The 15,450-nt window shown below is 36.6% G+C and overlaps 1 protein-coding gene across 1 annotated transcript in view; it reads right to left on the reverse strand.

Annotated features, from left to right (window-relative positions):
* Nucleotides 1-3,210: 3,210 nt before the first annotated feature.
* LOC150079039 (very long chain fatty acid elongase AAEL008004-like) overlaps nt 3,211-15,450 on the reverse strand; it is a 103,735-nt gene continuing 91,495 nt past the window's right edge. Inside the window, exon 7 of the mRNA XM_090382433.1 lies at nt 3,211-3,693. Within this exon, the coding sequence (XP_090238559.1) occupies nt 3,346-3,693 (348 nt within the window). The 3' untranslated portion in view covers nt 3,211-3,345. The remainder of the gene's footprint in view (nt 3,694-15,450) is intronic.

The raw sequence follows: 15,450 nt of genomic DNA on the forward strand, positions 1-15,450 counted from the left end.
AAGGATTCGTGCTTGCCATTCCAAGACTAGGTAATCAACACCAGGAACTATAGAAAATACATCGCCAATGCCACCTGGCCTCGAAAATGATCCAACACATCACTGCGGGATGCAAGGTGTTCACCCAGACTGAGTACACTCGTAGACATGACCAGGTAGCCAGGATAATACATCAGAAGCTAGCAAAGATCGAAGAAAGTGTACTGTACTACAATTACGAACCCCAGGCAGTACTAGAAACCTCAACCCACAAGCTGTACTGGGAACGTGCCACAATAACGGACAGTACAATGCCGCACAACAGACAGGACATAACCCTTGTGGACAAGAAGGAAAAGGCTACTTATCTGATTGACATAGCGGTAACCAATATCAGCAACCTGCAGAAAACCCATGAGGAAAAATCAGGAAGTACACAAACCTAAGACAGGAGATCGAAGAGGTGTGGCATATGCAACAAGTAACGGCTATCCCCGATCATCGTGTCAACCACAGATATGGTGCCAAAGACCCTACATAACAGCTTAGAAGCAATAGGTCTGCCAGCAAACACCTACAAGGAACTCCAGAAAGTCGCAATTCTGAATACCTGTAGGATAGTCAGAGTTCCTCGACCAACACCAGACATAACAACCACCACCCTGTGTACTTGGTAGCAATACCCGTCACGAGATGGAATCCCCCAATCAGGGAGCAATAATAATAATAAGCAATGCTACTTACACTTGGGTATTCTTAATAACTAAATGTTAAGGGGAAAAAAAAAACATTTAAAAGTCCATGACCAAGACATGCAGTAAATCTGTATACTCTTATTTTCACTGTTCACAGTTTTTTTTTAAGGCATTCTTTGTTCAGCAGGAATTTTAGTTTTATTTGTCCATAACTTTTTTCTATCAGTTGTTTAAGAACTCATTACATCTATGGGAAAATAATTTCAGTTAACACTGCTTCAGTTTCTGTCACATTTTCAAAGATCTTATGCAATAATCTTATGCTCACTGGCAACTAAACATGCATGCATGCTTATTTACTGCATTAAAACTTATTAGATCTTACTTTGTATTCTGCATATTAAATAGTATTTAATAGAATAAGTAACAGACAGAGCTACAAGGTTCAATAAGCTCTATGTATGTAAATTAGTAATAAAACAAGAGAAATTCACCTCTATGTTGGCTGTAGAATGCTTCCGAGCACCTCTCTTCAATTTTAAAACAAAACTAGTTAGAATGAATTCTTGACCCAACCAGACCCCCTAAACCAACATTTACTTTCCTTGAGGAAGGTTAGGAAATTTTAGATTCTAAGAAGTTAAGGAAATTTAAACTTTTTATATCAGTTTCAAAATTGTTTTCATCTGGTTTATAAATTGACAAAATGTCTCCTTTCACTCATGATGTGGTTTGATGGTTTGGGGTCAGGTTGGAGCTCCATTACCTCGACTCCCGATGTGTCGAAGCATTAATATTTCTTTGGAAGCAAAAATTCATTCAACCTAATCTTGTATTCATTTTAAAATTGAAGAGTGGTGCTTGGAAGCATTTTACAGACAACATAGAGGTAAATTTCTCTCATTTTATTACTAATTAAATAGGAAATACTCGTTTACTATTTCTGATAACTGGTGAGCATAAAAGAACACATTCTGCCTCATCATATTCAGATATGAAAGTACAAGCCACTACAACTGCAAACTACAGTACCCATAGCTGTTTAGGGGGAAAAAAAATTACATGCCTCCCCATCCCAGATCTCATTTTAAAAAAGATATAGAAATCCCACTCTCACAATCAAGAACTACTGATAATAGAACTTTAAAAAAAAAAAAAAAAACGCGTTTCAACCATAATCTGGTTTAAAAAAGAAATAACCAGCCCTACATAACTACACATTCAGTGCTGAGCTTCTGTCAGTAGCAACTGAATACTAAATAGTTGTAGGCTATAGAAACTATCTTCTGATGCCTATACTGGCATTTAAATGTGATCTGCATTCTATAAAGTTAGAAAAATCAAAACAAATAAGAAAGATATATATTATATAAACATATATACAGGCCTAAAAAATAACATGTGTCAAATGCTCCTTTGGTAGAACATTGTAAATATACTGATTTCCATTAAAGAGAAATACATAGCAGAGCTATACCAATGTCAACAAAATTTAACCAATAATTTGGCTACATATCCAAATACATTTTCTAAACTTGGTTGATTTGAAAGAAGTCTTTAAAATCAACAATTTACATACACATTTCTCTTTTAGCAACCTTGGAACCTTTCATTTCCATAAAAATGCAATCATTCATAAACATTGATATAAAATCTAGTTTTAAACTTGGGTGAAATACTAAACTACCATTCTTGACTTGCAATTGTTGGCTATGCAGTTTCTAAAACAGCACAGAAAAGGAGTACCCGTTGAAGAGCAGTGGTAGGCATAGTAATGTATATGTGTGTACATAATAAATGTCACACACACACGAGAGAGAGAGAGAGAGAGAGAGAGAGAGAATAGGGCTTTTTTTTTTTTTCATCACAGCAAGCACAGTTTGGTTTCTTATACAATCATAATATGTTCCTATCTGTTATTTTCTGCGGAATACTTACAATTATACAGGATGTTTCAATTAAAAGGCACTATGGTCTATCTCACTTATTTTTAGTTTAGGCTATTTGTTGTTTGGACCTTTTTTTTTTTATTTTGGCTGAAATTTTTAAATTCGTTGTTAAAAACTGGACAAGTATTACTGTTTAGATTTTAAAACTTATAAATCAAAATTTTGTCTAACCAAATTTCCCCTCCCTCCCCTTTATATTAAAGTTATTCCTTCTTTAATTTAGTCTAAAAACATCAATGCTTTACTACTGAAACAATCACAAACCAATTCTGTTTGAAATAAAAACAGAACAGACACAAAAGTTACATGTGACGGTTATTCTTTCTTTCTCGCATCTGATAGTTTGTGTGGAATCTCAGCACACTTCGCCTGTTGTGTCATAATTATTATCCCTACCTTTTCAAATTAAACGATTTGCACTTTTCCGAAGTGCACCAATGATTTTTAAACTAAAATGGGAATAGGAACAGCTTTCCAACTGAGAAAAAAGGAACTGAGTAGGCAAAATTTTAATTTAGAAACAATAAATATGACAAAAACAGTTCACACAACAAATAGCCTAAACATCAAAATAAGTGAGACAGGACTTGGTGATTTTTAATTGTAACACCATGTATACTGTTTGTATGTAACAAGTTCATTCAGTCTGAACTTGACTCATTCTTTGTTGCTGATGAATTAATGCAAGTAAAAGTAGCGAATAAAGCATTTTATATTTCAAATCAAAGTGCCTTCTTATCAGGTCCTAAGTGACTACTACTATCTATCACATGCTTGTCATAGCCATTTTGAATTCCATTCAAACTGTTAAAACAAAGTCCATTAACAGCAGCACCACATGCAGCTAACTTCCTACAGTTTGTAAAAAAATTATGAGATGAGCTTCCATTGCATGTAGCACCTTTTCCTTCTGGCATATGTGAAGTCTTATAAGATTTCTTGTAAAATTCCATGAAAAGGAACAAGAAAAGGACGGCATGAAATCCAATCCACCACATGAATAATCGAGGATAATTGCAGTCAATAAATATCAGTTGAAATGAATGGGTGAATATCATGATAAACTGTATCTAGAAATTAGAAAAGAAAATATTAATAATATATAATTAATCAACTAAAAGTTATGCTATGAAAATTCATGTGTACAAGTATTTTTATTTCCTAAAATAACAAAATTCATTATCCACTGGCTATTTACAAATTCATTGCTTGCTAATAATTAACTAAAACAAAATTTGTTATACTGCAATAAAAATTAATGCGAAAAGTCAAAAAATAAATACTTTAAAATAAACTTTTGATAATAGGGAAAACACATTTATATATTTTATAGTGTATGACTTTTTATAGCATTATATATATACACACACATAAATAAATAACACCAAATTATATCCACATACTATGCCAAAACATTATCAATCTGTTATCGTTGTACACAAAGCATAAGTGATGGATAAGAATGTCACAAGGTGAAGATATATCATATGTGATTCATATGCAATTCATACCCATGGACTAGAATTGCATGAGCTCCAGGATAGGAAAGAAGAAAGCTATAACCGAATTACATCTCAGCTAATTGAGATATAATTCAGTAACATAAATACTCCATTACAGCTTATGCAGAAAATGTGAAACACTGTCTGATCCACTATAATATAGTGGATCAGACAGGTATATTGTCTGATCCACTATAATATAGTGGATCAGACAATATACCTTTTGATAAAATAAAAAGTATTTAATCCCAATTATGATGATTTAACAATAGCACTAAATCTGATAATGCAAAATGTCATGATCATTCTTTATGACACTGGACAATACAGTTAATGCCAAAACAGGTAGTTAACAGTCAGAGAGCCAGATTTTATATAGCAATGTGATAACAGGACCATATGGACCAAATACACTTTGTTTTCTATAAATTAGGATGGCTCTTGTTTCAGTGCAATTTAGCACTTACTCCTGGGTTTTAGATGTATTAATTTAACCTGTTCAAAACTGATAAGATGAATCAATGAAGCCAAAATATAGTCCAGAATAAACAGTGTTTTTTATTTTATCATAGCACTGTCAAATCCTTTGAATAATAATGAATTATAACTTCAGTTAATTAAGGGATTAATACTTGTTCACAGCTATCAGGGAAGGGCTGTATGTGGTAACAAAGACTGCAGCATGCTGACAGTAACTAACATTCCCAACTGCAGAATGGACATGCCTAAACAGGATAAACCACATAGAAGAAAACACAATGTGGAAGACAGCATCTCATCCAATAAAATCTAACATAGTCAGTGTTATCATCGAGACCACGTTACATCAAGAAGCTGTATACAGGGTGATTCACTACCAGTGTGACAAACTTGCAGGAGGTGTAGGGGGCACAAAGACGAATTGGCATCACATAGCATTGCAGGGTCCGAAATGCCTTCGTCATGCGATAGAGGACGTTGAACGGGAGGTCGCGTGAACAGCGATCCCGCTGGAAGTCAGCATTTGCGAACTGGTTTCCGAGGCAGTAGGATGGAAGAGTATTCAAATGTTGAACTAGCCGACATGTACCTCACGTATGGAGCTGCGGACTGTAAGGGGTGCGCCACTCTGCACTTGTACCAGGAATGTTTCCCACACAGGCATGCTCCTCATCATATGATTTTCACACGTGTGCACAGAAGGTTACGTGAGACTGGTTGTTTCACGAGAGGTACCATGAATCGAGAGCGAACAACGAGGAGAATGTCCTACGTCTTGCAGAAGGCAATCTGAGTACTCGAGCGATAGGCCAATGATTGGGTATTTCCCAATCCACTGTATGGAGGATACTGTCAACAAACCAAATGAGTTCATACCATCTGCAACGCGTCCAATCATTGGAGCTTGCGGATTATCCACTCCGGAGGACTTTTGCTACTTGGTTTCTTCAACAGAAAAGGTTCGCAAATGCTGACTTCCAGTGGGATCGCTGTTCACGCGATCTCCCGTTCAACGTCCTCTACCGCATGACGAAGGCATTTCGGACCCTGCAATGCTATGTGATTCCGATTCGTCTTTGTGCCCCCTACACCTCCTGCAAGTTTGTCGCACTGGTAGTGAATCACCCTGTATATGCAATTTCCAAAAATTTCATTACTTCATATACATGCCTGTCCCCCTTATACTTTTACTTCATCCACTAAATGCATCATGGAAAAAACTGTTGAAGTTACACATAAGAAAGGCACCTGAGGTAGATGGGATCTATCCAATTATATTAAGGGAGGTAGCAAAGGAAGTAATCAAACCCTTAGCCATAATTATGAGAGCATCCTTGGATTCAAGGGAGGCCCCCACAGACTGAAGAGGTGTGAATATATCCCCAATTCACAAAAGGAGATAAAAGGATGACACGAGAAATTACAGACCTATTAGTTTAACTTCTGTTCTGGGGAAAATAAAGGAGTCACTGGTTAAAGAAGTAATGCAGGATCGTCCAGACAAGAAAATATCAAAAAACGAAAATACGAACAAGAAAATAGAATCTTTCAAGAAGAATGGGTAGAAAATTTTCCTTTTATTGACAATAATGGAAAGTCGTTGTGTCTTATTTGTATTTGAAAGTGTCTGCAATTCTGCACAGACACGATAGGAGGGAGTATATGATGAGAGCCTTGTCAATCAATTCGGCCCTGGAAAGATTGTGCAAGGCTCAAGGGGTAGAATTTTTTTCAGCCTGGACTGTACTTGTTAACAGGAGAGATTGCTTCTACAGGGATGGGATACACTTAAATAGAAAGGGTGCAAGAATATTTGCTGATGCTATCGAGGCAGTGTTAGGTGGGTCGGAAAACTGCTAGCTTGGGGGGAGACAAAGACCAATAGATTGACAGTAGCCACTGGCAGAGGTGAAAGAGATTCTTGCACTGCTTCTATTAGAATGAGCAGAAGCCTGAAAAACAAGATGCATGGTATTTCAGAGACTGCTGGGAGCCATTGCGGTACAAGTAAACACATGGGTTGTGTTAGGGTAGCTAAGAATAGAAACAGGTGCAGGTAAACTTGCGTGTACACCAGTGCTAGGAGTTTAGTAAATACATTTGATGAATTTGAGGTATTGCTCAAAACATCAAAGGCAGATATTGTTGGGATATCAGAGACGTGTCACACAGATATAAGGGATGCAGAACTGCAATTTGGAGAGTACAACGTCTACAGAAAGGATAGACAGGATAGGAAGGGGGGAGGGGTTATGCTATTAGTTAAGAAACAAATAAAAACCAAGGAAGTGAAGCCAGTCGACATCGCTGGACAGTGCAGTGTTGAGTCAGTTTGATGTGACATAAGCACTGGGAGATCAAAATTGAGAGTACGAGTGTGCTATAGGCCTAATGACTCTGATGAGTATAATAAGGAACTGTACAGGGAAATAGAGTGGGCCAGTAAATCAGAGAGTCTTATAATGGGAGATTTTAATTTCCCAGATATTGACTGGAATTTGGGGGCTGGTTACTCACACACACTAGCAGGGCTTTTGTGGATTTATTGGATGATTGTTTTCTACATCAGCATGTTCGGGAGGCAACTAGAGGGAGTAATACTCTTGATTTGATTATCAGCAGTGATTCTCCATGCATTAAGAATCTGCAGATAAATGAACCACTAGGTGGCAGTGATCACAGTGTGCTGAAGTGGGATTTACTCAAAGAGGTAACTACCATTAGGGGTAAAGGGAAGGGTTATTGCTTCCGTAAAGGCGACTACGATGGACTGAGACAGTATTTAAATTCTATACAGTGGGACCAACTGATGATGTTACCAACAGCAAATTCAAAATGGGAAGCATTCAAAGAACTTATCTTGGAAGCTACTAGGCTTTACATACCAACTAAGAAATATTGTTCAAGGTTTAGGCCAAAATGGATGTCAGATGAACTAATGAGGCATATGGCAGAGAAGAAAAATGCATGGGATACTTACAAATTAACACATGACACAGAAGCCTATGATAGATACAAGTTGATATGCAACCAAGTTACAAAGGAGGTTAGGCAGGTGAAGGCAGATTACGAGAAATCCTTGGCAAGGGATGCAAAGAAAAACAGCAAAGAGTTCTTTACTTATGTAAACTCTAGAAGGAAGGGGATGAATCAGATTGGTCCACTTGATATTGATGGGTCAACTGTTGATGATCCTGCTCAGGTAGCTAAAAACTAAATGAATATTTTGCATCAACATTCACACATGAGGAGTTATTCAGCAAGGGGAATGCCAGAGGTGTACACCTAATTCTGTTTTTGCACGAACTTTTTTTACACGAATTTGATTTAACACGAATTCAAAATAAATATTTCATTCTCTTTTTACACGAGTCATTTTGATTTAACACGATTTCTATGAATTTTGTTTTGCCTAAATTGTAAGAATTTTTTTTTTTATTTGTGGCATATTAGTATCATTTCTATATTACACGCACCAATAGATTGGATAACAGCTAGTGTGTGCGTTTTGAAACGCGTGCTTTTGCTTACCAATGTGTACGTCTAGGTATCTATGAATCATCAACGTTTTTATTGAATTTGGTGCACATTTACGGTATTCGTGCATTGTACCTTCGGAAGACATTTAGTAGTAAGCTCTATTTCAAAGTGAAAGAATCTTTAGTGAAATTTGTGCACATATAAATTTATTAAATTTTGCCAAATAGTCAATAAATTGTAAGTTTACAAATTTTTCATACCTTTTTTTATTAATTATAACTGAGATATTTTTCGGTAGCCCTTATATAATGTCGAATAATTCGCCTATTACCAAAATGAAAAGGAAAGCGATTTCTTTGGAACTTAAAATTCAAATTTTAGATCGTCTTGCAACTGGACAAGTGGCTACGTCTCTAGGAAAGCATTTTGGTGTACATGAAGCTACCGTAAGAACTATTAAGAAAAATGAAGCTGCAATTAGGAAGTCGGTATGTTCTGGAACCAAAGTAAGTGTTAATTCATCATCATATACAAGAGATATTGTCAAGGAAAAAATGGAAAAGGCTCTGGTAATATGGATAGAAGATCAGTCACAAAAAAGAGTAGATGGAAATGCCATCAAGCAAACAGCACTAAGAATTTACAGACAGATTAAAGAAAAGGAGCCAAGCATTTCATCTCAGTTAAACAGAAAGTATGAATTTTCTGCGAGTACAGGTTGGATGACAGGGTTTCTTAAAAGGAATGCTCTTCATAATATAAAAATTAAAGGTGAAACTGCATCTGCAGATGAATCGGCTGCTAAAGTATTCCCGCAGGAACTTGCAAAAATTATTGAAGATAGAGGATACACTCCTGATCAAGTGTGGAATGCAGATGAAACTGGTTTCTTCTGGAAACGAATGCAACAGAACGTATGTAGCCAAATCGCAGAAAACTGCTGGTGGTTTTAAGGTAGCTAAGGATCGCGTGACCTTATTATTTTCCTCCAACGCTTCAAGAGATCGTATGTTGAAACCACTGCTGGTAAATCGAGCCCTAAACCCACGTTCAATGAAAGGTGTAGATATCAATAAACTGCCTGTTCACTGGATGGCAAACAAGAAGGCCTGGGTGACCACTACTATTTTTACAGAATGGTTCAACAAATGTTTCGTCCCAGAAGTCAGACGTTATATGAATTTGAAAGGTCTCGAATTTAAAGTTCTTCTGATTCTTGACAATGCACCCGGCCATCCTGTCTTGGAACACCCAAACGTACAAATTTTATTTCTGCCACCTAATACTACATCTTTGATACAACCGCTAGACCAAGGTATAATTGCGACAATTAAAACATACTACGTAAAACGAACATTCCAACGCGTTTTGGACAAACTGAATGATGAAACACTAACAATCATTGATGTGTGGAAGAAATTCTCAATTATGGATTGTATCAATCAAGTTGGATTAGCGTTAACTGAATTAAAACCAGCAACTTTAAATGCGTGTTGGAAAGCGGTTTGGCGACAATGTGCAAAAAGCAAAGATCCCATCATCCCTAATACGACCGAATTTCCCAACATCATTACAATGGCACACAAAATTGGTGGAGAAGGATTCGATGATCTATCGTTTGAAGATATTGATGAATTGTTAACCGACAAAGCCCTAAGCGAAGATGAAATATTAGAGATTGTCCTTGGGACTCCTTATCCCACAGAACGTAGTGATAATGAAGAAAATGATCCTGTTCTAAATGCAGATTTAATAAAAGATGGTCTGGAACTGGCCAGAAAATTAGGTAATCATTTTGTCAAAAATGACCCTAATGAGGAACGCGCTGGGAAGTTTAAAAGTGAACTGAAGTTGTTGACAGCCTCTTACAGAGAATTATATAACGGCCTAACCAAAACACGAACACAACGATTAATAACTGAATTCGTTCGTAAAACTGGTGAAACATTAGCACCAGAGGAGACTCGTGCTGATTTTGCTCAAGAGATCACAGAAAGAATTTCATTAATAGAGGAAGAAGACGATGTCCACAACATTTCTAGTGATGGCAGTGATATTCCAGTCGTACGCAAACATATGCGCCGTTTATTATCAGAAAGTGAAAATGAATAAAATCTTGTTATGTGTAAAACAGATTTTTTTTGTTCATGAAGAATTTTTTTTCATTTCATATGCATACAAATTTATTTTAATACATTTTAATTACATATTATTACATGTGTATTTTGTTTAAATAAAATAATAAGCTTAAAACGAATATTTTTATGTGTTTTTTTTAAATTATTTTTACTGATTTTTTTAGATCCGGAACCAATCTTCTTTTCTTCCATAAATACAATGTCTTTTTTTACACGAATTTTTTTTACACGTATTTTTCAGGAACGTATCTATCGTGTAAAAACAGAATTAGGTGTATTCAACTCTAGCAGTAAGCTACAGAATCTTGAAATAACTGGGAGTAAAGTGGAGGAGAAACTGTTGAAGATAAACACAAGGCACCCGGGGTGGATGGGATCTATCCAGTTATATTAAAGGAGGCAGCAAAGGAAGTAAGCAAACCCTTAGCCATAATTATGAGAGCTTCCTTGGACTCAAGGGAGGTAGCCATAGACTGGAAATGTGCAAATGTGACCCCAATTCACAAAGGAGGACCAAAGGCTGACACAAGTAATTATAGACGTGTTAGTTTAACTTCTGTTCCAGGTAAATTAATGGAGGCACTGGTTAAAGAAGCACTGCAGGATCATTTAGACAAGACTTCAGTTATAGCTCAGACACAGCATGGTTTTGGTAAGGGGAAGTCTTGCCTGACCAACTTGATTGGATACTATGATGCAGTCACAAAAGAATGGATGCAGGGAATAACTTTGATATTATATACTTGGATCTTAGAAAGGCTTTTGATACTGTTGCACATGGAAGACTGCTACACAAATTGGAGCAGTGTGACATTGGAGGCAAATTGCTGCTATGGATAAAGGGGTGGTTGAGGGGGAGAAGACAGAGAGTGGTAATCAATGGACACTGCTCATCGTGGACTAATGTTATTAGTGGAGTCCCTCAGGGCTCAGTGTTGGGTCCATTATTGTTTTCTGTATTTATAAATGATATTTATGATGGTATATCAAGCTTAATGTCCAAGTTTGCAGATGATACAAAGGTTGGCAGGGTTGTCAAGGACACTACTGACACTATGCTGCTGCAACAGGATCTGGAAAGGTTGAGCAGATGGGCTGAGAGGTGGCAAATGAAGTTTAACATTGACAAATGTAAAGTACTACACATGGGAAACAGCAATCCCAGAGCAACGTATCAACTCTGTGGTACTACACTGACAGTGGTAGAGAATGAAAGGGACTTGGGAGTGGTTGTGCAGGCAGATATGAAGTTCTCTGAGCAGTGCAGACGGGCTGCAAGAGTAGCTCATGGAGTATTGTCAATGATATACAGGAATTTTTCCAGCAGGGATAAGGAGGTGATTATTCCATTGTATAAGGCAATGGTCAGGCCACACCTAGAGTACTGTATACAGGTCTGGAGGCCTCATTTCAAGAAGGATGTAGAGCTGCTGGAACGAGTACAGAGAAAGGCAACAAGATTAGTGAATGGAACAAAGGGGTGCTCTTACGAAGAAAGGCTTAAGTTTTGCAAATTACAGTGTCTGGAGACTAGACACCAGTGAGGTGATCTGATAGAGGTGTATAAAGCCTTGAATGGTTTAAGCATGCTCAATGCTGATGGGATTCTTCCTCTAGCTCAGAAAAATCACCTGAGAGGGCATAAATTCAAATTGAGGAAAGACAGATGTAGGATAGACGTGCGGAAATTTGCCTTTAGCCAGCGGGTGGTTGGTTGGTGGAACAGACTTTCATCCCTTGTGGTGGAGGTTGATAGCCTAAATAAGTTTAAGGCTCAGCTGGACAGGTATTTTGAACGAACAGAGGGGTGAAGTGGAAGTGGGTTTTTTTTTTTTTTTTTTTTTTTTTGGCTGATGCTGCATAAGCTTGCTTTCTTGCATCAAATGCCTCTACTAATGCTAATGCTCAAGTTACAATTGCAAACTACAAAGTAAGCAATTTACGTCGAGATTATGAAGTAAGTCATCCCCACTTTTCAACTCAATATCCACTCAATTCAAAATTGCGAACAGAGAAACTTAAGTCCTTGCAATCTGGTCTTCATAAGCAACAAGGACTCTTGTCTTCTTTTAGTCGCGAAGTGACAGAGCAAACGAAGCTAGTTTTTTGATAGCTTGGAATATTGCTCGTGCCAAACGTCCATATGGAGAAGGAGAATTTATTAAAAGAAACTTGGAAGAAGTGGTTAAAGTTTAATCCAGATAATGCAAAACTGCATAAATTGATCGCGCAGGTTCCTATGTCACGCTGTACGACTGAGCTTTGTATTGGTGCAATTAGTAAAAATGTTGAAAATAGTTTGATTTGAAAAATTGTACAGCATTTAGTTTAGCTCTCGACGAGTCTACAGACATTCAGGATGTTCCACAATTAGCCGTTTTTGTCCGCTATGTATCTGCAGATGTAAATGTGAAGGAAGAAATGTTAGACCTAGTAGCTCTTATCGAAACAACTCGCGGTATCGATGTCAGAAATGTGCTTGATGAAGTAACGAAAAGTTTGAATTGCCTCGTGATAAACTTGTAAGTGTTGCGACTGACAGAGCGCCTGTAATTATTAGGGGAAAACCAAGGTTTCATTGATCTTTTAAACAACAATCGTAAAATTTTACGTTTCTTATCTCTTCACTGCATAATTCACCACGGGCATCTCATAGTGAAGTACTTCAAATACAAAAATGTGTGGAAGATTGCTTTGCAGATTGTGAATTTAATTAGAACAAATGCCAAAACACATCGTCAATTTAAGAACTTTTTAGAAGAGTTGCGAGTGAATGACGAAACAGATGAATTGCCCAGTGATTTATCCCTATGATGTGTTGTAAGATGGCTATCAACTTACAACGTTTTGAGCCGTGGAACTCCTAAATTTTTGTGGAACTCCTAAATCCTATCATAACATTTACAAAAGAAAAAGGAAAAAAATACCCAGAATTAGAAAATGAACTTGGCTTTCTGACTTAATGTTCCTTACAGACATTATAGAACATTTGCAAACACTTAATTTGGCTTTACAAGGAAAGGAAAAGATTATTATTGATTTGTCACAAACTGTATTTGGTTTTGAAGCTAAACTTCGGCTTTTTGTGTATGATCTTAAGAACAAAATATTTAATCATTTTCCACGAGTAAAAGCAAATATAATCAATATCAAAGAAGAAAAGTTAAACGAATACAAAGAAAAATTGGAAGAATTGCAAGCAGATTTCAAACATAGGTTTGAAGATTTGAAAAGTTTGAAATCTACATATGCATATTTTGTGAACCCATTTATTTGTGATATTATTGAAGATGGATTTCCAATTTCTGAAATAATACTTGTTGAAAAGGCGGCTGGGGAATTGGAGTTATTAGAGATGAAAGAGGGTCAGGCCTTGCAAATGCAGCACAAATCTACTTCTATAATTGAATTTTGGAAACTCTTGCCAGAATCAAAATATCCACATTTAAAGAAAGCTGCTTGCCATATAATTTCAATTTTTGGTACAACATATTGCTGTGAATCTTTGTACTCCACAATGAAGTTTGTGAAGTCGAAATATCGTTCACAGTTGACCAATCATCATCTCACTGAATTGCTGCAAACGGCTTTAACAAATTTTACGCCAAATTTCGAAGATTTGACCAAAGGTCTTCGTTAAATGTTATACTTTTTATTAATGCATTTTTATTATATTTTATTTTTATTATTAAAATTTTGAAATAATTATTTTGTATTTTTTTTCTCTTAATTATCTTTTCTTATATTACTTTACATAGCACTTAAGACTTGTGTAGAATATGTAATCATATTAATTAAATTAAATTTAAATATTTAATACTATGTGACTATGGTGTGGCTCTTTATAATATATTAAAAACTGGAATGCGGCTCTCATTGACCTCATGCGTGCCCACCCCTGCTCTATGTCTTCGTGCTTTGCACCCATGTTCTCTTCATTCTTCCAACGTCGTTTCCTTTCTTGAATTGTTTTTCTATGGCATCATAATTTTTAAGAAATGTCGAGAGAGTTGAAAGTGGAATATCATATTGTTTTCACTCCTTTATCAACCTCATGAATCAGATTTAACTTTTACAAAATATTTAGTTCATTATATTTCCACTTTATATCCCTTTCTTCTATTTACCAAAATAGAATTTTTCTATAAGAGTTGTTGTTGTTGTTGTGGTGTTTTCTGGTGCAAGGGCAACTTAGGCCATGTTGCACTTCCCAAATCAACTGAATTTACATATAAGAACTGCTTGTACAGCAGTTGGAAACGGTCATACATTTGAATTTGTTTCAAATAGAAAAAGAATTCAGAGGGATTTGCTTCTTTAACTATGATGCTATTGAGAGACATAGGTTGTTGCAGATCTGAAATGAAACTAAAGGAAATTCGTCGGGTGTTGTTAAACAAGCTACATTCAAGGAGTATATGTTTTACTGTAAGTGGTTGTGAGCAGTATGCACCCTGAGGAGGATCATTCACTGTAAGCAGATAAAGATATGTAAGGTGAGTGTCACCTATTCGGATTCTAGCTAAGATTACTTCTTCTTTTCTATTTTTACGAAGGCTAGAAGTCCATAATTGTGGTTCAGGTTTTATTTGAAATAGCTTGTTATTTGTTTGCATTTTCCACAGAAGTGTCCATTGTTCCATGCACGTTCTCCATACATATTGCTCCAGGGATATGCGGTGGTCATACTCTGACCTTTCCGCATCCTCCGTATTTGGTGGGCACGGGCTCAAACCCCGGTCTAATCAAGAAGCGTATGCTACGCACTGCTGCTCCTGCCCACACATTGTGTCTGTAATCACGATATGGGACTAGATCATTTGTTGCGGCTATGTTGGAAGGATGCTTTTGCAGCATCATCTGCACATTCATTTCCTAGAATACCACTGTTGCCAGGGATCCAAGAAAAGATAAGTTTGTTGATACTCATGAAGCTGCATCAGCTTATGTCTTATGAGTTTTAATAAAGGATTGTTAGGTGAGGAAGTGCCTTTCAAAGCTAAAATAGCACTTTATGAATCAGTATATATTATACTTTTATTTATTGACAGCAGTGAGATATTTTTCAGAGCAAGCTTAATGGCATGAAGCTCAGCGGTATAACTGCTACATTTGGCTGGAAGTGAAAACGAGACAGTTGAATTAGGGAAGACAGCAGCTGCACCCACTTGATTGTTAGATTATGAACCATCAGTATAGATCTTGGTGAATTGGGGGTACTTTTGTG

Source organism: Mastigoproctus giganteus, chromosome 10 (assembly GCF_048544385.1).
Source record: "Mastigoproctus giganteus isolate SK-2022 chromosome 10, ASM4854438v1, whole genome shotgun sequence".
NCBI lineage: Eukaryota > Metazoa > Arthropoda > Arachnida > Uropygi > Thelyphonidae > Mastigoproctus > Mastigoproctus giganteus.